The 21,573-nt window shown below is 36.6% G+C and overlaps 1 protein-coding gene across 4 annotated transcripts in view; it reads right to left on the bottom strand.

The window, feature by feature from the left end:
* Positions 1–21,573, bottom strand: part of Cpap (centrosome assembly and centriole elongation protein) — a 53,595-nt gene that overhangs the window by 25,795 nt on the left and 6,227 nt on the right. For 3 of the 4 annotated variants that reach the window (XM_076872025.2, XM_076872026.2, XM_076872027.2), the window contains exons 3-9: positions 21,244–21,367; positions 15,544–15,840; positions 12,983–13,094; positions 11,980–12,082; positions 10,230–11,871; positions 7,491–7,623; positions 1,604–1,769 (exon numbers count right to left, since the gene is read on the bottom strand). In XM_076872025.2, the coding sequence (XP_076728140.2) occupies positions 1,604–1,769; positions 7,491–7,623; positions 10,230–11,871; positions 11,980–12,082; positions 12,983–13,094; positions 15,544–15,840; positions 21,244–21,367 (2,577 nt within the window). The remainder of the gene's footprint in view (positions 1–1,603; positions 1,770–7,490; positions 7,624–10,229; positions 11,872–11,979; positions 12,083–12,982; positions 13,095–15,543; positions 15,841–21,243; positions 21,368–21,573) is intronic. The other variant, XM_076872028.2, reaches the window with a different exon arrangement.

The raw sequence follows: 21,573 nt of genomic DNA, 5'->3' as shown, positions 1-21,573 counted from the left end.
GCGTTTGGTGGGGAGCATCGGAGGAATGGAGGAACTTTAGATAGGGCAAAGGGGAGGGAGGGGAAAGGAGGGGGCAAAGGGGTAGGAATGATGGTGGAATGAGCTAGACATCATTACCCTAAGTACATAAATAAGACACAAATGTTGTGAAAATATTCTGTGTACAATCAGTGTCTTGAAATATTGTGGTCTATAATATGAAATGATTTGCATTCTGCCAATATGGGAGGGAGGGAGGGAAGGAAGGAAGGGAAGGAAGGGAAGGAAGGGAAGGAAGGGAAGGAAGGGAAGGAAGGGAAGGAAGGGAAGGAAGGGAAGGAAGGGAAGGAAGGAAGTTTCGTTATTTAAAAAAATAATAAAATAAGGAGCCAGTTGAAGTGGCACACACCTGTATTCCCAGCAACTTGGAGGCTGAGGTAAGAGAATCACAAGTTTATGGCCAGCTTCAGTAATTTATTAAGGCCCTATGCAACTTAGCAAAAACCTGTCTCAAAATAAAAAATAGAAAAAAAGGGGCTGGAGACTAAAGTGCCCTGGGCTTAATCCCCAGTATCACAAAAGTGGAGTTTCCAGCTTACGTGACATATAATGAATGGTTAGCCATGTCACTTTATTTTTATTTTTATTTTTTTTGGCTAAATTTTTAATTTCAAATCCAATACATCAATTTTTGTTCTTTTATAGTTTATTTGTGTTTTTTCCTAGAAATCTTTGCATATGCCAATGTCAAAAATATATTCACCTATTTGTTTCTAGGTTTATAATTTTTCTTTCTTTCTTTCTTTCTTTCTCTCTCTCTCTCTCTTTTTTGATTGAACTCAGGGACACTTGACCACTGAGCCACATACTCAGCCCTATTTTATTTATAGACAGGGTCTCACTGAGTTGCTTAGCACCTCAGTTTCGCTGAGGTTGGCTATGAACTCAAGATCCTCCTACCTCAGCCTCTCAAGGCGCTGGGATTACAGGCATGTGCCACCACACTGGCTAGGTTTATAATTTTATTAAGAAATGCAATCATTCTTTTTAACTGCTACATTCCTCTCATCATATCTATTTCTAACTCTGAAATAACAGGACTGATAATTTGTCCTATTAGTTTATAAATTTTAGAATTACACACCAAGTCAGTATATAAACACCAAGTCATTATACATATACAAAACTATGCTCTGTAGTGGATTAAAAAAACCTAACACAACATTGTGCTGATCTGTGGTCTTTTTGGAGAAGCCTTATGATATTATCTTTATTAGTAAGAAAAGAACAAATATACTTTTAAAAAAAATTTTTGTAATTGTAGATGGACAGAAAGCCTTTGTTTATTTTTATATGGTACTAAGGATCGAATGAACCCAGTGCCTCACAGATGCTAGGCAAGTGCTCTGCCACTGGGCTACAGCTCCAGCCTTCATATAATGTACTTTTTAAAAGTCAAACTACAAAAGATGTTCCTGATGCGATATCTCAGAAATTATTTACTGAATGAGTAAATAATGAATTGATACTCAATTTCTCTTTCACATATCAAATAACTCTAGAGAGACTCTTATAAGATTTACAAGTCTTTAATTTACAAGTATAAACTAAAGAACTGACACACCTGGATTTCTTCACGTTCCTTTTTATCTGGAAAAGTTCTTGCAGCTGTAGTATACTTTTCAAAAACTTTACGCTCCTTTTGTAGTTTCCTCATTTCCTCCTTTTTAAACTCTTCTATTCGAGCCAATTCTTTTGCTTTCTGATGCTCAAAGTCTGCAATTTCTTTCCTAAAATGACCAAACCATGTTATCATCTCAGAGGACCGTCACAATATAGTAATTCACATCTAGCACCAAATGGAACCTGGTGCCAACCTAGGAAGTGCTGGTTCTAACAAGTCCATCTTCAATGCATAGGCCTGAAATATCAGCCAATCCACTCATCACTCAACCATTTATTCAACAAGCTTCACTGGGTGCTCACTATGAGTCACATATTCTACTAAGAAGTGGGAAACCAGAGTGAAAATAATAAAAATCCTTAAGTTTCTTACATTCTAATGGAAACACAGAAAATAACAAGATAAATCAACTATTGGAAGAATTAAGGGAAAAAAATAAAGAGGTCAGGAAATATGAGGATGAGAAGTTGATATTTTGGATGGGAGCACATCTTGTTACAAAAATATATGAAGTAAAACCTAAAGAAGTGAGAGAACAAGCTATGAGGATATCTGAACAGAAGAGTACAGGGAGTGGGAGGAAATATCATGGGCTTATTTTTTTAATTTTTTTTAGATGTTGATGAACCTTTATTTTATTCATATATTTATATGCAGTGCTGAGGATCAAACCCAGTGTCTCACACATGCTAGACAAGTACTCTGCCACCGAGTTACAACCCCAGCCCTGGCTTATTTTTTATAAATGATCAATCTGACATACTTCCACCTTTCCCAGTAGAGAGATTTGACTAGACAAGAGAATATGAGATATAGGTTACAGATCTCAGTTGAGACATGGTTGGATCAGATGATATTTAAAGCCTGAGGACTAGATGAACACAATAGAAGAGTAGAGAGAAAAGATAAAAAGATATTCACATTTGGCTGGGAGTGAAGCTTAGCAGTATATACTTAGCACCAACTCCCAGCACACACACACACACACACACACAAAAAAAAAAAAAAAAAAATTACATTTGACTGAATGTTCAGAATTTCTACAACATACAGAGGCAAAAATTAAGGGAAGACAAAAAAACCAAAGGACAAATGTTTTCTCTGATACGTGATGCTAAATCACACTGGGGGCAGAGGCTAGAGAAGAATAGTTACTTTAGATTAGATAGAGGGGAATGAAGGGAGAGGAGGAGGTAGGGGGATAGGAAGAATAGTAGAATGAATCAGACATCATTACCCTACAATGTATATGACTGCATGACCAGAGTGAGTCTACATCATGTACAACCAGAAAAATAAATTATACTCCAGTTATAATATGATGTATCAAAGTGTATAAATGCATTCTAGTGTCACGTATAACTAATTAGAACAAATAAAAAATTAAAGGAAGAATACTTGCAGCACTTTTGATAAGATTTATATAAAACTTCCTACAATCAGTGCAACAAAACTCCCACTAGAAAAATAAGCAAAGGTTACAAAGAAATTGACAAAATACAACACAAATGACCATAAATATTAAAATATGCTCAAAATTGTCAATAACCAGAGAAATGCAAATTTCAACAGATGAAAGATGATATAATTATGAGGTTGGAAAGATTTTTAAAAGACTGCTTAATACTCAACTATGGTGATGAGGAAAGAGGCCAAGAAGGAGCCTCAGATATGGATTAGGGAAGAGGAAGTTTTTGAAATTCATCATGAGAAAGAATATTCTTTATTTATTATTTTTATCCAAAGTAGTAGGTAATTTATAACAGTTAAGACTGTAAACAAGCTAATTTCCACACAGATTGGTTGAATAAGTCATAGTGGCACCCATACAACAGTCATTTCAAGGATGCAAAAGATTAAACTAATGTGTAAGAAGTCTATTATGGCTGGGTGTGGTGGCATACACCTATGATCCCAGCATCTCAGGAGACTGAGGCAGGAGGATCATAAGTTCAAAGCCAGCCTTAGCAACTCAGCAAGGCCCTAAGCAACTCAGTGAGACCCTGTCTCTAAATAAAACATTTTAAAAAAGGGGGAGAGGGCTGGGGTTGTGGCTCAGTGGTAAAGCGCTTACCTAGCATGTGAGAGGCACTGGGTTTGATTCTCCATGCTGCATACAAATAAATGAATAAAATAAAAGTCCATCAACATCTAAAAAATATATATATAATTTTTTAAAAAGCTCGAGGGGCGATGTGGCTCAGTGATTAAGCAGCTCTGGGTTATTAAGCAGCTCTGGGTTCAATGCCCAGTACCACCCCCACCAAAAAAAGTCTATTATACAGTTGAATTAAATTACAAAACATATAAATAGAGCCAGGGGCTCAGTATCAAACTGCCTGGGCTGGCATTGTGGCTGTCACTTTCTAAAATGGTAAACTTGGACAAATGTCTTAACTTCTCAGTGCCTCAGCTTCCTCATCTGTAAGATAGGAAGACTAACGTAATTCCTAAATTACAAGGGCTGGAGTTGTGGATCAGTGGTAGAGCACTTGCCTGGCATGGGTGAGGCCCTGGGTTCGATCCTTAGCACCGCATATAAATAAATAAATTAAAGATCCATTTACAACTAAAAAATATTAAAAAAAAAAAAAAAAAAAAAAAAACTGAATGTTGCTTAGAACAGACCTTGGACTGGGGAGATAGCTCAGTTGATAGAGTGCTTGCTTTGCATGCATAAGGCCCTGGGTTCGATTCCCAGCACCACAAAAAAAAGAAAAGAACAGACTTTGGCATGGTGGAAACTGTGAAAAAAAAAATAGTCTTTATTTTATGATTTAAATGTTCTTTAAATAGAAAAATACAATTTTAAATAAAGTAAAGGGGACTGGGTTTGTGGCTCAGCAGTAGAGCACTCCCTAGAATGTGCAAGGCCCTGGGTTCAATCCTCAGCACTACATAAAAATAAAATAAAATAAATATATTGTGTCCAACTACAGCTAAAAATATATATTTAAAATAAATAAATAAATAAAGCGTTTAAAAAGTTATTTTGGAGCCAGGATGGGGGCACATACCTGTAAATCCCAGATCCTGAGGAAGCTGAGGCAGAAGGATCACAAGTTCAAGGCCAGCCTGTGCAACTGGACAAGAGCCTGTCTCAAAATTTAAAAAAAAGTTTGGGAGGCCAGGTGCAGTGGTGTACACCTATAATCCCATAGACCTAGGAGACTGAGACAGGAGGATCCCAAATTCAAGGATAGCTTCAGCAACTTAACAAGATCCTGTCTCAAAATAAAAAATAAAAAGTTCTGGAGATGCCCCTGGGATCAAGCCCCAGGGCAAAAAAAATTTAAAAAATAGAGGCAACAAAGTACAGCCAGGTGTGGCAGCATGTACCTATAATACCAGCTACTCAGAAAGCTAAGGCAGATTAATGAGTTCAAGAGCAGCCTAGGTAACATAGCAAGACCGTATTTCAAAAACAAGAGGGAAGGGGTGGGGCTGTGGGGATGGGAAGGATGGCAAAATAAGGTAGACATTATTACTTTATATACATGTATGATTACATTATTGGTGTGACTCAGTACCATGTACAGGCAGAGGAAGGAGAAGCTGTGCTCTATTTGTATACAATGTGTCAATGCATTCTACTGTCATGTATAACTAATTAGAACAAATTTTGAAAAATAAATAAACAAAACAATTATATATTTAAAAAAGCAATCAAGGGGTTAGAATTGTAGCTCTGTGGGAGAGCACTTGCCTTCCATGTGTGAGGCACTGGGTTCCATCCTCAGCACCACATAAAAATAAAGGTATCGTGTCCATGTACAACTAAAAATATATTTTTAAAAAAGCAATTAATGCGCTGGGGTTGTGGCTCAGTGGTAGAGTGCTTGCCTAACACGTATGAAGCCCTGCGGTCAATCCTCAGCACCACATAAAAAATAAATGCATACAAAAGACCTATAAGAGGCTGATGTTGTGGCTCAGCAGTAGGGCGCTCGCCTAACTCGTGTGAAGCACTGGGTTCAATCCTCAGCATCACATAAAAATAAAAACAAAAATAAAGGAATTGTGTCCACCTATGACTAAAAAAATTTTTTAATAAAAATAAAAAAATATACCTATTAAAAAAGTTATCTCATTAAAAAAAATCAATTTAAGTACAGGTACATACTAAAACATGGGTGAACCTTGAATATCTTATGCTAAGTGAAAGAAACCAGACACAAAAATTTTTGTTTTCTTTTTCAGTGCTTGGGATTGAACACAGGGCCTCATAGCATGCTAGACAAGCGCTCTACCATCAAGTCACATCTGTGGCCCTGTCCAACTCATTTTGAATGAAATATCCAGAATATGTAAATGAATACTGACAGAAGGCAGATTAATAGTTGCCAGGAAATGGGAGAAGGAAGAAAATGGGAAGCAATTAGTTAATGGGTATGGAGTGTCTTTCTGGAGTAACATATATTTTGAAAATAGAGACAAATGGTGGTTGCATAAAACTGTCAATGCACTAAATGCCACTGAACCATACACTTTAAAATGCTTAATCGTGGGGCTGAAGTTGTGGCTCAGTGGTAGAGTGCTCGCCTAGCATGCACAAGGCACTGGGTTCGATCCTCAGCACCACATAAATGTAAAATGAAGATATTGTGTCCACCTAAATCTAAGAAATAAATATTTTAAAAAAATAAAATAAAATAAAATGCTTAATCGTAAGCAGTATGAATTTCACCTCAATTAAACATTAACATATTCAGGCTCTGTGACACATGCATGTGAGGCTAAGGCAAGAGGATCTCAAATTCAAAGACAGTCTCAGCAACTTAGGACCTAAGCAATTTAGCGAGACTCTGTCTCAAAATTGAAAAAAAGCGGGGCCGGGGGGGGGGGGGGGGGGGGGGGGGGCGGGCACGGGGGGCAGTTGGAGAATAGCTCAATGGTAAAGTACCCTTGGGTTTAATCCCCATAATCCCCACTCAAAACAAGATATATGTACATGTTCAGCTGAGGTTTTGCTGCCCAATAAAATCAGGTCAAATAATGACCTAGGGTAGAAAACTGCATTTGTCATACCACTGACTACAGTGGATAAAAGTTGTGACCTTCCAATACAGTATGGTGAAGCTCTAACCCTATGAGTATGACTTTATTGGAAATAAGGTCTTTGCAGATATGATTTAACATATGTGTTAAAATGAAGTCATACTGGAGTAGGGTGGACCACATTAAAATGTCCTTATAAGAAGAGAAGAAACGTAGAATGAAGCACACACAGAGAGGAAAATGTCATGGGAAGACACTAACACAAAGTAGAGAGATAACCATGTAACTATGGGGTAGAAATTAGAATGATGCTGCTGTAAGCCAAAGAACACCAAGGATTGCCAGCCATCCCAGAAGCTAGAAGAAACAATATGGCCTGGCAGATGCTTTGATGTTGGACTCTTTAAAATATTCAGAAACATAAGAAAATAAGTTTCAGTTGTTTTAAACTACCCAGTTATTTATGGACATACCACCCTGAATGCTCCCGATCTCATCTAAATCTAAACTACACAGTTTTCGGAATTTGTTTCAGCAGCCCTAAGAAACTAATACACTAAGCAAGTTACTACTTGAATTCATGGCCCCAAACTGCTTTTCAAATTTCAATTTATGATCTCACCACCATGAGAATATCCCTTTTAACACATCTGACAATATTGGGTCACTTTATTTAATAAAATAAATCTTATAAAACACAGACTTCACCTCCTTTCCATTTAGATTTCTTGAACTGATTTAAAATGTTTCAAATATTTTAGATACAATTCTAAATATATGATTACATCACTGCACATTTTTTTTTCCTCAACTCATAAAGGCAACTTACCTGAGTTTTTCCAAGGCACTTTCTCGTTCAATGCGAAGTTTAGCTAAAGATGTGTTCTCTGCTTTAAATTTTTCTATTTCTGTTTCCAATTCAATAACTTTCTCTCTCAACATCTGGGATCGAGCATTGTCACCTAAAAAACAGGCCATAAATACTGACTTCTACGTAAGGCTTAAAGCAGGAAAAAAATTTATCTAGCTACTAATACTAAAAAAACAAGAATATGTAAACCCATGTGCCATTAAAATGCATTTGAGACAAAGCTTGCCTACTTTCCAAAGAAAATCAGTCTGAATTTAAGAATTAATCTAACTCAAGAATATTGTCTTAAAAAGTATTGTCTTAAATTATTCCTGAGATCTAAAAAGCTAATCATTCCAAAATCAAAGTTTACCCTACTTAAGAAATGCAAATTAAGACACTTTTCCCCTTATCAAATTTGCAACTTATTAAAAAAAAAAAAAAGAGTACTTCTATTTTTACCCCGTACACGGGTAAAAATTTGTATACGGGGTAAAAATGGGAGTTCAGATGTTCATAGCAGCACAATTCACAATAGCTAGACTGTGGAACCAACCCTGATGCCCCTCAATAGATGAATGGATAAAAAAAATGTGGCATTTATACACAATGGAGTACTACACAGCACCAAGAAATGACAAAATCATGGAATTTGCAGGGAAATGGATGGCATTAGAGCAGATTATGCTAAGTGAAGCTAGCCAATCCCTAAAAAACAAATGCCAAATGTCTTCTTTGATATAATGAGAGCAACTAAGAACAGAGCAGGGAGGAAGAGCAGGAGGAAAAGATTAACATTAAACAGAGTCATGAAGTGGGAGGGAAAGGGAGAGAAAAGGGAAATTGCATGGAAATGGAAGGAGACCCTCATTGTTATACAAAATTACATATAAGAGGTTGTGAGTGGAATGGGAAAAAAATAAGGAGAGAAATGAATTACAGTAGATGGGGTAGAGAGAGAAGATGGGAGGGGAGGGGAGGGGGGATAGTAGAGGATAGGAAAGGTAGCAGAATACAACAGTTACTATTATGGCATTATGTAAAAATGTGGATGTGTAACTGATGTGATTCTGCAATCTTTGAAATGTTTTGAATAACCAAAAAAAAAAAGTTAAAAAAAAATGGGAGTTCATAACCCACTTGAATCAAAGTGTGAAATATGATATGTCAAGAACTGTGTAATGTTTTGAACAACCAACAATAAAAATTAAAGAAAAAATTAAAAATTAAAAATAAAATTTTTTTTTTAAAAAGTACTTCTGTTCTTCATTTGAAACAAGCATTTTAATATTTGGTACTACTCTTTCAGAAAATACTTTTGATCTAAATCATAGGCTAGAAGGATGAGCAAATTAAAATATATGTCTTTTCGCATTAAAAATACATAGGAACCACACTGGTGCATGCCTGTAATCCCAGCAGCATGGGCGCCTGAGGCAGGAGGATCACAAGTTTTTGAGGCAAGCCTGAGCAATTTAGTGAGGCCTTAAGCAACTTAGTGAGACTCTGTTTCAAAATAAAAAATAAAAAGGACTGGGGATGTGCCTAACTGGTTAAGCACCCCTGGGTTCAATCCCTGGTACCAAATAAGAAATTAAAAAAAAAAAAATAGGAAAAATGACTGGAAGCAAATATCCCAAAATGGCATAGTAGTTACTCTTGAGAGTATAGTTATAGATACTTTTATTTCTTTTTAACTTTCAAATTTCCTCTAAAAAGTGTTACATTTAAAATGAGAATAATTTTTACAAATAATTTAGCTATAATTTATATTTAAAGAACCAAATGCTCTGCTAGGTATTCATAGGTTATGTGACAATATAATGGAAAGAAGTTTTTCAATGTTAAGTTTGAAAACCCCATCACATTAACACAGCCATTAAACAGAATGAGGCAGATATGCATATGTTAAAAAAATCATCAACATTTATCATAAACACCCTTGTCCAGAGTACACAGTATACTCTGCCCACCCATTAGTCATGTAGTAGCCATCTAGGTTAGGGGATTTATTTTCCTTAATAATGGCCCCAAAACACTACAGTAATGATGAAAATTTGGATATGCCAAAGAGAAGCCACAAAGTACTTACTTTAAGTGAAAATTATGTGTTATAAGAAAAAACAGTATATAGAGTTCAACACTATCCAATTTCAGGCATCCACTAGAAGTCTAATGGGGGGGAACTACTATACTTTATTCCTTCCTGGTCATGTTTGACAAGTCAATGCAAGTGGTTAAAAAGAAAACAATTATAAAAAGAGAGTCATGGGAGCCAGGCATGGTGGCACATCTGTTATCCCAACAACTTGGGAGGCTGAGGCAGGAAGACTGCAAGTTCGAGGACTTAGCAAGACCTGGACTCAAAATAAAAATGGACAGGGGGATGTAGCTCAGTAGAGTGCCCCTGGGTTCAATCCCCATTACCTAAAAAAAAGGGGGGTGGGGGGCAAGGGTGTAGTTCAGTGGGTGGTAGAGTACTTGCATGGCATGGGCAAGGGTCTGGGATCAATCCCCAGATCCAAAAAAAAAAAAAAGAAAGAAAGAAAAAGAAATCCAAAAGAACAGTTCATCTGAATCTCTTATCCTAGAGATTATGTTAGGTTATTTAGAACCACAAAATTTTTAATTTCATTTTTAAAAATCACCCAGTAATTAAACTTCCCCATTAATGTTAACTTTAACATTCTAATACATATTTTATAAGTTTTGACTCACCAGGTGGCTGATCTTGATTCATGTTTAATTTGGGTTCATTTCCTAAATGTGAATCTGATTTTGTTTTAGGTTTCAAAGACGGGAAGAATTTCATCATCAGATCTGAGGTAGGAGGAGGACTTCTACTCCTACGAGACTTGCTTAAGTCTTCTCCCTTCTTGACTGGTGCAACCTTCCTTTTAATTGTTTTGTCCATAACACATATTTCGCTTTTATTAGGGTAGCATGTCTGCGTCATTCCATAAATCGCTTCATCCCCAAGATTAATGGCATGTTTACATGAATTCTCTTCAAGGTCGGTCCAAGATCTTTCATCGTCAAAATCAATTTTACTCATACTTAGAAATGAGGGTCTTCTTGAGGGCTCAGGCACTTTATTTATGTTTTCTATTACAATAGACTCATCACTGCTATAATCTTTGTCAGACAAATCCAAATCAACATCTCTCCTTTTATCTTCTTGAGTCCTGGTATCCCTAATAGGCCCCTTGTCATTACAGACTTGTGGACTATCCTCTCTGTTGTTGAAACTTCTTTCTCCAGCCTCACTAGATGGTTTTATGGCAACATCAAGCTGCTCCTCAGAGTCAATGCTACTGTCACTATTTGTAACACCTTCATCATCACTTGCATCCCATTGCATTTGATTTTCAGAAGTGATCATCTGGAAGGCCTTCCTACTGATTTTACAAGATGGTTCCCGCAATCCATCAGGCAAGGATGCTGAACCAAGAGATTTAGGTGTGACCTCACACTCCCTTTTACTTTCATGGGGAGGGTTATGGCCTGGATCCTCACCATGGTTATTCTGACTACTGGGATCCATCAGGTGTGTCTTGTGTGTCTTTTCCTGCTGCACAGCTTTGACAGGGGTTGAAGACATCCGATGACCTCTGCTGATCTGTTGGTCCCTTTCTAAAATTTTCAGTACAAATGAAGAATTACTAGAAAATGATATTTCATCAGCAGCTTGCTCTAAAAATAAAAATTCATCCAATTCCAAATTTTCCTTTTCCTTTTCTCTTTCCCAATTCTCTAATTTTTTCTGAAGAGAAACATCAAGAGAAGATTCTGACTCCTTCACAATCTCATTTACTGGGCTCTTAGAAGCCATGCAGCTGAGAGGTCCTGTTAAAAGACGCTGTCTGTCTTTCCCTTGTATCTTATTCCACATTTTGCAACCAGCATCACAGGGTTTTGTATACTCAGGTGCATTTTCTTTGTTATTAGATTGGACCTTTTTTTCTAATTTAATCTGGTCTTTAATTTGTCCATCACATTTCTTCCCCATCTGTATTTTCAATACTGATGAAGAGAGATTTTTCCTATTATTACTTTTAGGCACTTTTGGTTTTTGAGTGAGTGTAACAGAAGCAGTTTTGTTTCTAGCTTTATTTTCCTTTTTAAAAGTAGTATTCTCTGCACACAGTTCTTTATTTATAAGAGCAGTTTTCCGCTGGAATTGCTGTTTGTCTATTTTAAACACAGGGTGGTCCTCTGATGTGCTCTGGTTAGGCACTAGTTTACTTTCTTTCCCTTTTTGAATCTTAGATTTAGCATTAGTAAACCTAGCTAAACCTTCTCCTCGTTTTAAGAATGGTTGTTTGGGTTTTGCTTTTATTAGCAAAGGTTCTTCTGCCTCCTAAAATGAGAATATTTGAATTAATAATGATATATCCAAGTAATCTTAAAGTTACTATATAAATAACTATTGCCTTAGAATAACAATCAAAATAGTATAAATGCGAACCCTTAGCTGGTTTTTTTGCAGTTCTTGTTCTTCCAACCGAATTTGTTCTTCTAAATAGTCTTCAAATGTCTGCTTCCTTTCTCTAATGGCAGCTTTAATAGGCCTAATCATAAAAACAAAGTTAACACTCAAATCACAATGTATGGATATTTTACACTCAGTGTGCCTCAACTACACTGAGAACTAATATTTTTCAAAGTCAAGGACCAAGAGTTAGGAGTAAGCCCAGCAGTACAGCACACACTTAGTTCAAACAAGGCCCCTGGTTCCATCCCCAGCACCCAAGCAAACAAACACAAAACCCCCAAATTAGGACCTCTTGAATTCTCCTTTGAGAATTTAATGAAAGCTACAATGCCTCACACCTCACAACCCTGAAAAAAACAAAAATATACAATATTCTGCACATAATTTGGGAGATTCGAGAACACTTCTAAACTCCATCTAACTGATTATAAAGTAACTTTTAATGTATTCATTATATAACTTTAAAATGGATTTTTAAATTGCTCATTAAATATGTATGTTTTGAATTAAGAAAAGTCCTTAACAATGTGAGTAAAGTCAAAGTCATTTTTCCCATATTATATAACATACTAAAATATTTCAAATATAAGAATAAACCTAAACTGCCTTAACATTTTAATTCTATAACTTAAATTGTGCAATTATAATTCATAAGTGACACCAAATGTGAGATTCCAATATCTAATTTTCCTCATCTCTAAAAAAGGATCTAACTATTTCAGAGAAAATTAATTTCATCCAGCTATTTCTCCTAAGGGAGGATATTTGCTTAGTTCTTCCAACACAATGTCAAAGCTACTTGAACTAATGTATCTCCCAACTCCATCTGTTGACAGTATGTGATAAGTTTAGCCATCAACCTTATACTTATAAGCATATTCAAATGAAAACAAGCATAGAATCTTTATAGTACTCAATAACAAAGGTTGTTATATTAAGCTGCGACATTTATTATTACTTTTCACATGAATAATACCTTTCTTCCAGATTAACCACTTCTGAGGAATCATCAATCTTTTTTAAGTTCATATCATTCCCTTCCTGAATTTGTTCTGTTATTTTCTCCCAGCAAGATGAAATACCTTCTCCTAGGATAAAAATTAGGAATAATTTAGTTTAAAAAATGGTAAAGTCTTAAAACATAAGAACTTTATAAGTTACTATGCTAAAAAATATTTATTTGAAGTAACATATGCTGAAAATGTTATGACACTCTAGGAAGTCTTCAATATGATAAAGAGAAACTACAAACCAGACATGTAACCGCACACCTGTTAACTCAGCTACTCAAAAATGTAAAGCAAGAAGATCAGAAGTTCAAGGTCAGCCTAGGCAAGTTAACAAGACTTTCTCAAAATAATAAAAAGGGCTGTGGATAGAGCTCAGTGGTAGAATATCTGGGTTTAATCCCTAGTACCAGAAGGAAGAAAAAGTGGTGGCAGAATAAAAAAGATTTAAAAAATTCTAATAACCAAATATATGAATTTGATTGGATCCTGGTTTAAAAAATTTTTTTGAAAGACATTTTTGGGAAAATAGAGGGAATTCCAAAATGAATTTAGATACTAAGGAATTACTGGGGTTTTCTGGGGGGATATCAAGTGATTGAACTCAGGGTGCCTGACCACTGAGCCACATCCCCAGCCCTATTTTGTATTTTATGTAGAGATAGGGTTTCACTGAGTTGCTAGGCACCTCTCCATTGCTGAGGCTGGCTTTGAACTCGCGATCCTTCTGCCTCAGTCTCTGAGCAGCTGGGATTACAAGCGTGCTGGCCACCACGCCTGGCCTAAGGAATTACTGTTAATTTCCTTAGGTATAATAATGGTATTATGACTGTAGAGAGGAATGTTCTAATTTTTACTTGATACACACTGAAATATTTGGAATGAAGTACATATTACTTTCAGTGAAATGGCTCAGCAATTTTCATATATAGCTACAGATTAAAGATATACACATACCACATATATATTTACAAAGTAAGTATGGCAAAATATTAACCATCTAATCAATGCAATGGTCTTTGAACTTTTCTGGGTGTTTGGGGGGAAAAAAAGGAAGTATTTTATGTAAAAGAAAAGACAAAGACATTTGAGATTTCCATATTGATAGAGTACTCTACAAATAAGGCAATATATACAAAGGTAGGTAATCCTAAATGGTAGCCATAGACATCTTTATTGTGTTATTTGTATTTTTCTAATAATTTAATAGTACATTCACAAAAACACATTAAAATTAAAAAGTTTACAGGCTGGGATTGTGGCTCACTGATGGAGTGCTTGCTTAGCATGTGTGAGGCCCTGGGTTCGATCCTCAGCATCGTAAACAAATACATAAAATAAAGGTCCATCTACAACTAAAAATTTTTTTTTAAATATTTAAAAGTTTAGAAATACAGAAAACTTTTGACTTTCCACAAAGAGTATTCAATAGATATATTATTTGATGACTAGCATAATGTTGACAATTATTACACTATGTTTATTGAGATTACAGGACATACTATAACACAAGAATAGTATACAATATTCATGATTGCAACAATACAAAAAAGGAGAGGAGAAAGGAGGCAGGAGCAGGGCTTTAAAAAAAAAAAAAAAGACAAGGGCTGGGGTTGTGGCTCAGTGGTAGAGTGCTAGCCTAGCACATGTGAGGCCCTGGGCTCAATCCTTAGCACCACATAAAAATAAACAAATAAAATAAATGTATTGTGACCAACTACAACTAAAAAATAAATATTAAAAAAAAAAAAAAAGACTAGCTTGGGATGTAACTCAGTGATGGAGTTCTTCCATGTGCAAGGCACTGGGTTTTATCCCCTGCATTGCTCACACACACACACACACACAAAAAAAAAAAAAAAAAAAATTACAACAAAAATGCCAAGAGATCACCGTGAGTTTACATTATCAAACAATGAGTGCCAGTTCTCTGGCACAAATGTGCTTGGTGCTGCGAATATAGAGGCATAGTGAAAACAACCGCCTAGGTTAGAAGAAACCTCTTTTATAAATAACTCCCAACACCAGCTACTCCTGTGTGTGTTTCTGTGTATGTGTGCACATGCGTACACGCACAAAGGATTAAACCTAGTGGCAACGTACCACTGATTTATATCCCTACTCCTTTTTGAGCTTCAAGGCCCAAGCTGGCCTTGAACTTTTGATCCTCCTGCCTCAGCCTCCCAAGCAGCTCAAATTATAGATATCACTACCACCTCATTCAGTACCACCAACCTTATTCTCATGTGTCATATATTTCCAGGCAATCAAAAAAAAAAAAAATGGTACATGCAGAACTCACTGCCTCCCTCTTTGAAAACCCTATGCTACCTACAGAGTCTGAAGTCAGCATGAGTGTCATCAATTACTCTTGGAAAGTCAAATTCTAGCCTGGCTGTTTGTCTCAGTGGCTAAGTAGCATGTGGAACCTTACAATTAGAGCCACAGGGGATAGAAAAAACTGCAAACAAGCCTGCTCTTAGTTTAAGACAACTTGATAATTCTGTTAGTTTTTACATAAGTAATTCACCTGTAGGATGGCTATGGTTTTCTTCCTTCAAATCATTTTTCTTCACAGCTGGTTCTTGATACTGTGACTCATAAAACAAATTTGGAGAAGCACTTTTTGAAGGTAAGACAAAATCTTGATGAGTAGCTCTACAGAAGTTGTTTTGTTCATCAGATAAAATTCTGCAAACATGTGCTTTTTCTTGGGTTTGGTTAGAGTAGATACATGATGGCAAGAAGGATGTGGCTTTCTCTCCAGCAGCTGAATTTACTGGAGATCTGTACTTCTGGTTCTGATCCTCAGGCAGTAAAGTCAAACCTTACAATTAAGAAAATCAACAAAGCTAATGCCTTCCAGCGATATTTTATTTTCTGCCTAACAGTAACCCCTACTCCACAAAATGATAAAGCAGCCAGGTGTGGTGGCATATGCTTATAATCCCAGCAGCTCAGTGGGGGCTGAGGCAGGAGGATCAAGTTCAAAGCCAGCCTCAGTGAAAGTGAGGCTCTAAGCAACTCAGTGAGATTCTGTCTCTAATCTAAATACAAAAAAAGGCCTGGGGATGTGGCTCAGTGGTTGAATGCCCCTGAGTTCAATCCCCTATACCCCCATCCCCCCCAAAAAAATGATGAAAGCATTTTTTTCCTCCTTATTAAGAAACAGCGTTTAACAAAAATCACAAACCCTTTCATTCCAAAGTGATCTTCACATAATTTGATGAGAACACTATGCTTTCTGTGCATATGCATGTACATGTGCACGTCAAAGGTGGGAGCACCAAATAACTCTGGAATGCATCACTGAAGCTGCCAACTCTGCAAACCTGTGACAGACACAGTTCAATACCAGTGCAGAGTTATGATCTGAGTCATTTCCTAATTAACAATAACTGCCTATAGTTTCTCCCCTTAGACAACCCTTGAAATCTTATATCCTTGGGTGGTGGGTTTAAGATAGGAAAGAAATAAAGATAAAGGAGACAAACAGGGAAGGAACTTTAAAAACTCCAAGAACACTTTCCCCTTCACCCTCAAACCTGTTTTCCTCCAGGCCTGAATTCTTAAAGGGTCCAATAAATCTTAGAGTACTCTAAATCCCATTAATTAATGCCTATATACCTTCTGTGCTTGCAGGATATATTTTTATACTAATTAAAGAGATACTATAGAGAAAGATACTGTAAAAACCATGACACAGGTAGTCTAAGCACTACCAATTAGATAATGTCAATCTAAAGATTCTGAAAACAAGAACATCATGACCCACTCTGAACTCCACAATCAAAAGAAATGAGTTGATGTCATCCCACATTCTTTCAAACTCAGCTTATAGTTTTCTTCCTTCCTTCCTTCTCCCTTACTCCCTCCCTCCCTCCCTTCCTCCCTTCCTTTCTTTCTTTCCCCCCAATACTAGGGATTAAATCTAGGGGCGCTCTACCACCGAGCTACACCCTATACCTACACCCTTTGTACATTTTAAGACAGGGCCTTGCTTAGTTGCTTAGGGCCTTCCTAAATTGCTGAGGCTGGCCTTGAACTTGCAATCCTCCTGCCTCAGCCTCTTGAGTCACTAAGATTACACCACACCTAGCTACAAAATTTCCTTTAAAAGAAGTCTGAAATCTCCAAAGCACATCTCACTCTCAAGCCTCAGCACTCCCTCTTCCCTTGAATGTGTATTCTCCTGTTACTTGCTTTTTCTGCTGTGTCTCTTTTGACACATCCTAAAATTCCTTTCTGCAGTGTAAGTCAAGAACCTGCCAGGGCAGAGGTGAGGTCCGTTTTCCTTTCTGGAGCACTTCCTTGGACCCCCACATTCAGTGACAGATTCACAGGTGACTTTTTCCTCATTTTCTAAATTTCTTGAACTATTTCTTTTTTGTTTTGTTCCGTAAGTCTCTGCTTTTGAAGTAACCCAATAAACAAAGTCTGCTATATATCTCTAACCTTCACTTCTTAAAGAAGTCGTCATACCAACCATCCTACCTATTGCACCAACCCCTGAAATTCTGCTGCCAGTTCTGTGTTCTCCTGGACTGCCTCACCTAAATTTGGGAGTGAAGACATAATGGGAAGTGTTTTATACAACAGTGGATACCATTTATCACTTATCTTCCTCAACTTCAGTCCACAAATAAAACTAGAAAATCAGGTAGGCCCCACAAAGTATCAGCTTCAACCTTTCTTCCTTGATAGCAAATATTCCTCACCCCATTCTAAATATTTTTGACCAACGAACATCTCACTGCAATCTGAAGAGATTTTTGGCAAAATACTGCTCTAAAGCAATAAATTCTCCATGTGTGGTCTGTTAACTCCCTAGAGGTCTCTAAGACTATTTCAGGGTACTCGCCAAATCAATATTTTTTTCATAAAATATCCATTGATGGAACAAAAGCAAAATGAGAAATTGCTGGCACATCATTCAAGGCAAGACAGTACCACCCAACTATGCCAGTTGTAGTGTCACTGTTATTTGCCCCCCCGCCCCCGTGTAATCACAATCTTTTAAAAAAATAAAAGTTTTTACTTAAGAATGCCCTAAGCAAAACAGACATGGTGGCACACCCCCATAATCTCAGTAACTCAAGAGGCTGAGGCACAAGGATCACAAGTTTGAGGGCAGCCTCTGCAATTTAGGAAGATTCTGTCTCAAAATACAAAACAAAAAAGGGATGAGGATATAGCTGAGTGGTAGAACTCCATGCTTTATGAACACTGTATGAGACAAAATGGGAAATACATATAAATCAAGTCTGCTGCAAACCATGAAGTGACTTAAATTGAGCTGCAAGCTCAACCAGCCACTTCTTCCAAGGAACACACTTTTACTTGAAAGAATGAATGAGACAATCTATGGTTATTTAAACCTGGATATTTAGCAGACATTTTCTCAAAAAGAAACAAGGTACATATAAATAGCTCACATTATTTGTTGCCAATAATAAAATTTGACCTCTCAAATAAAAAACAGAATTCTGGAAAACATATCCACCATCATGAGTTTGGAGGATATTTTATAATACTTCAAGACTTTGAAGATGAAACTGGCAGTGATATTAATGAGTATAATTTTTTGTATTGTGTACTAAGATGCCAACATTTTGAAAACCAACATAATTCAGTGAATCATTATTTTCCAAAATGATCAATGCCCTAAATCATGCATGATTAAAAAAAACTAATCAAAATGTCAAGATATTCAATTTATTTAACAGTATATTTTAAAATAATAGAACACAATAAGTTGATTAATATGGTTTCAGATTCCTACTGGGAATAACCACAAGAAATGACCATTTTTTAACATTAGGTATCAATGAAGAATATCCATAATTATCTGAAAAGACTATTAAAAAACTCCTCTTTTTCCAATTAGTTATCCACATGAAGTTGAAATTTTTTCAAATATTTCAACCAAAACAACATAATTCAACAAACTAAGTTGCAAAATTTGGTAAAAAATCAGCTGAGTTCTATTTAAGCCAGAAGTTAATGATACTTTCTAAAATAGAAAATAATATTCATTTTAAAAATGCTATTTTTAGTAAAATGCAACTGTTTTATTATTTCCAAGTTAGTTTAAAATGTCTTAGTATTTCTAATATAACTACTTATGGTTTGAATGGTTAATGTCCCCCTAATGGCTCATAAACTAAAACCTTAGCAGCTTGTGGTTCTGTTGGGAGGTGCTAGAACCTTTAGGAAGTGGGACCTAATGAAAGGAAGTTAGGTCACCGGGTGCATGCATTCAAGAGGATATTGGGACTATGGCCCCTTCCCCTCTTCCACTCACACTCTCTCTTCCCTCCCTTCCCACTCCTGTCTGGCCACTATTAGATGAGCAACTCTTCCAGTATATAGACTCAGAGCAATACAATCAAGTCATCATGGCCTTGAAAAACACCAAGAGGAGGAAAGAGGTTTTGGATTGCAAGAGATCTCAGTTTGATGACCACATCTACTATTTATTAGGTATGTGTCCAGGGGCAAGTAATTTAACTTCTCTCAGGCAAAGCTCCTCCTCCAAAACCTCTGAAACAGTAAGCCAAAATTAACATTTTCACCTTTAAGTTGTTTATCTCAGATATTTTGTCATGGTAACAGAATACTAACACAGTAACTTATTAATAAATATAGCCCATAAGGCTGGGATTGAGGCGCAGTGGTAGAGCACTTGTCTAGCAAGTGTGAGGCACTGGGTTCAATCCTCAGCACCACATAAAAATAAATAAAGGTATTGTGCCCATCTACAACTGAAAATAAAATATAATAAATGAATAAAGCCCAAAGAGCAAAACTTCTTTAGGATCTTCAATAATTTAAGAGTATTAAGAGGTTCTGAAACTAGAAAAGTTTGAAAATCACTGCCCTGCAGTAAACATGTACTTGACATGCACAAGACCCTGGGTTCAATCCCTAGCACCAAACACACAAAAGAAAACATTGCCTGCCTCAAAGCAAACTGTTCAATAACTGAATGGGGCCAGTTCTGATACCAGTAACTATGACATGTGCTTCCCTATTACTCCATAGCACTAGTCTGCAATAAAAAGTACCACAGTCTATTATTTATATGATCCTATTATTTTCTTATATTCCATAAAGCCCCCTAAAACCTTCTTCACTTGTTACAGTTTTTCATCATCACTCACCCCACTCCCACCCAGCCACACATTTGCCAATGTCTTTTCTTCTCCATACTCTCAATGTCCAGTTCAATCTCTGTACAGAACAGGCTCTGTCCTGAACCAGTAAAATGTGTACCTTTGAAGACAGCAGCAAGAGGTATACACACTTCTCAAACTGTGGAAGACAATTCATTAACAATTTTATCATCAGACACAATAAGTTACTGCTGACTTTTTTTTTTTAAATGACACAGAATTAGAATAAACAAAATAGAAAATATCCCTCTACATCACCAGGCACACCAATAAAGACTGATAACATAAAATTTACTTGTCATTATGAATCCTGACTGAAATGTTTTTGCTACTATGGAATGTGGTCAAAAACTTTTAAAAACACTATTCCAGATCACATTTTAACAGTTATTTTCCCTCATAAGCTCATGATGCTTTCTGTTAACAACAGAATATTATCATCTTTAACCACATAACAAACATTTTGGGGATGGTTCTTCATTTGAACAGAGTGGCTTCTATTGTTTACTGACCATTCTATATATTTAACTTTACTGGCCTCTAATAGTTTTCATTCATTAGGCAGGGGATGCATACCAGTAGCTCTAGCCAAAATGAGCTCTTTTTTTTTTAGTTGTTGAGGTTGGACCTTTATTTATTTATATGTGGTGCTGAGAATTGAACCCAGGGCCCCACACATGCTACAAGCGCTCTACCACTGAGCTACAGCCCCAGCCCTTTTTTCTTAATAAATTGGCTAATAGGTGTGGTTCAGTAGTAGAGGACATACTTGACATACACAAGGTGCTGTGTTCAACCCCCAGCACCCAAATAAATAAATAAACAAATATGAAGGCCGCTGAGCAGGCCACATGCACCCCAGAATGCCAGTTCCTTCTAATTTCATTCATATTACACTACTCCCATATTTCACTCTGATCTGACCCCTGAAGAAATTGGAGTTTGTAACATATGACAGGAATGGTAGAAATCACCTGTCAGACTACTAAAAGAAAGAACTGTGTGAAACTGTTTCTCATCCTATTAACTGAAGGCCCTGTGTAAGCAAAACATACCTGGAAGCATGTGCTGCCCAGACACTATAGTAAGCAGCTTTTCTTGTTCTTCCATGAGCCTTTGTAGTTGCTCTAACTGTTGCCTCTTCAGTTGTTCTTGCTTCTTCTGTTGTACTTCCTTCAGCTTTTTAAACATAAAATTAACTATTAAAGGAGCAAAACTTTCTTCATGGACACTTGCTCCTTACATTTATCTCACTCCTTCCCATTTCCCTTCTCCTGTATTCCCTCATAGGGAATTTCAGAGAGGGATCCCCTCAGTAAATAAGTCTGCCACCAAAACTCTAAAATCCAATTTCTTCTGAGCAAATTATGTCAGCTATCTCACCT

This window comes from Callospermophilus lateralis, chromosome 12 (assembly GCF_048772815.1).
Source record: "Callospermophilus lateralis isolate mCalLat2 chromosome 12, mCalLat2.hap1, whole genome shotgun sequence".
Classification (NCBI taxonomy): domain Eukaryota; kingdom Metazoa; phylum Chordata; class Mammalia; order Rodentia; family Sciuridae; genus Callospermophilus; species Callospermophilus lateralis.
The sequence above is the reverse complement of the archived record's forward strand: the minus strand, read 5'-3'. Positions and strand labels throughout refer to the sequence as shown.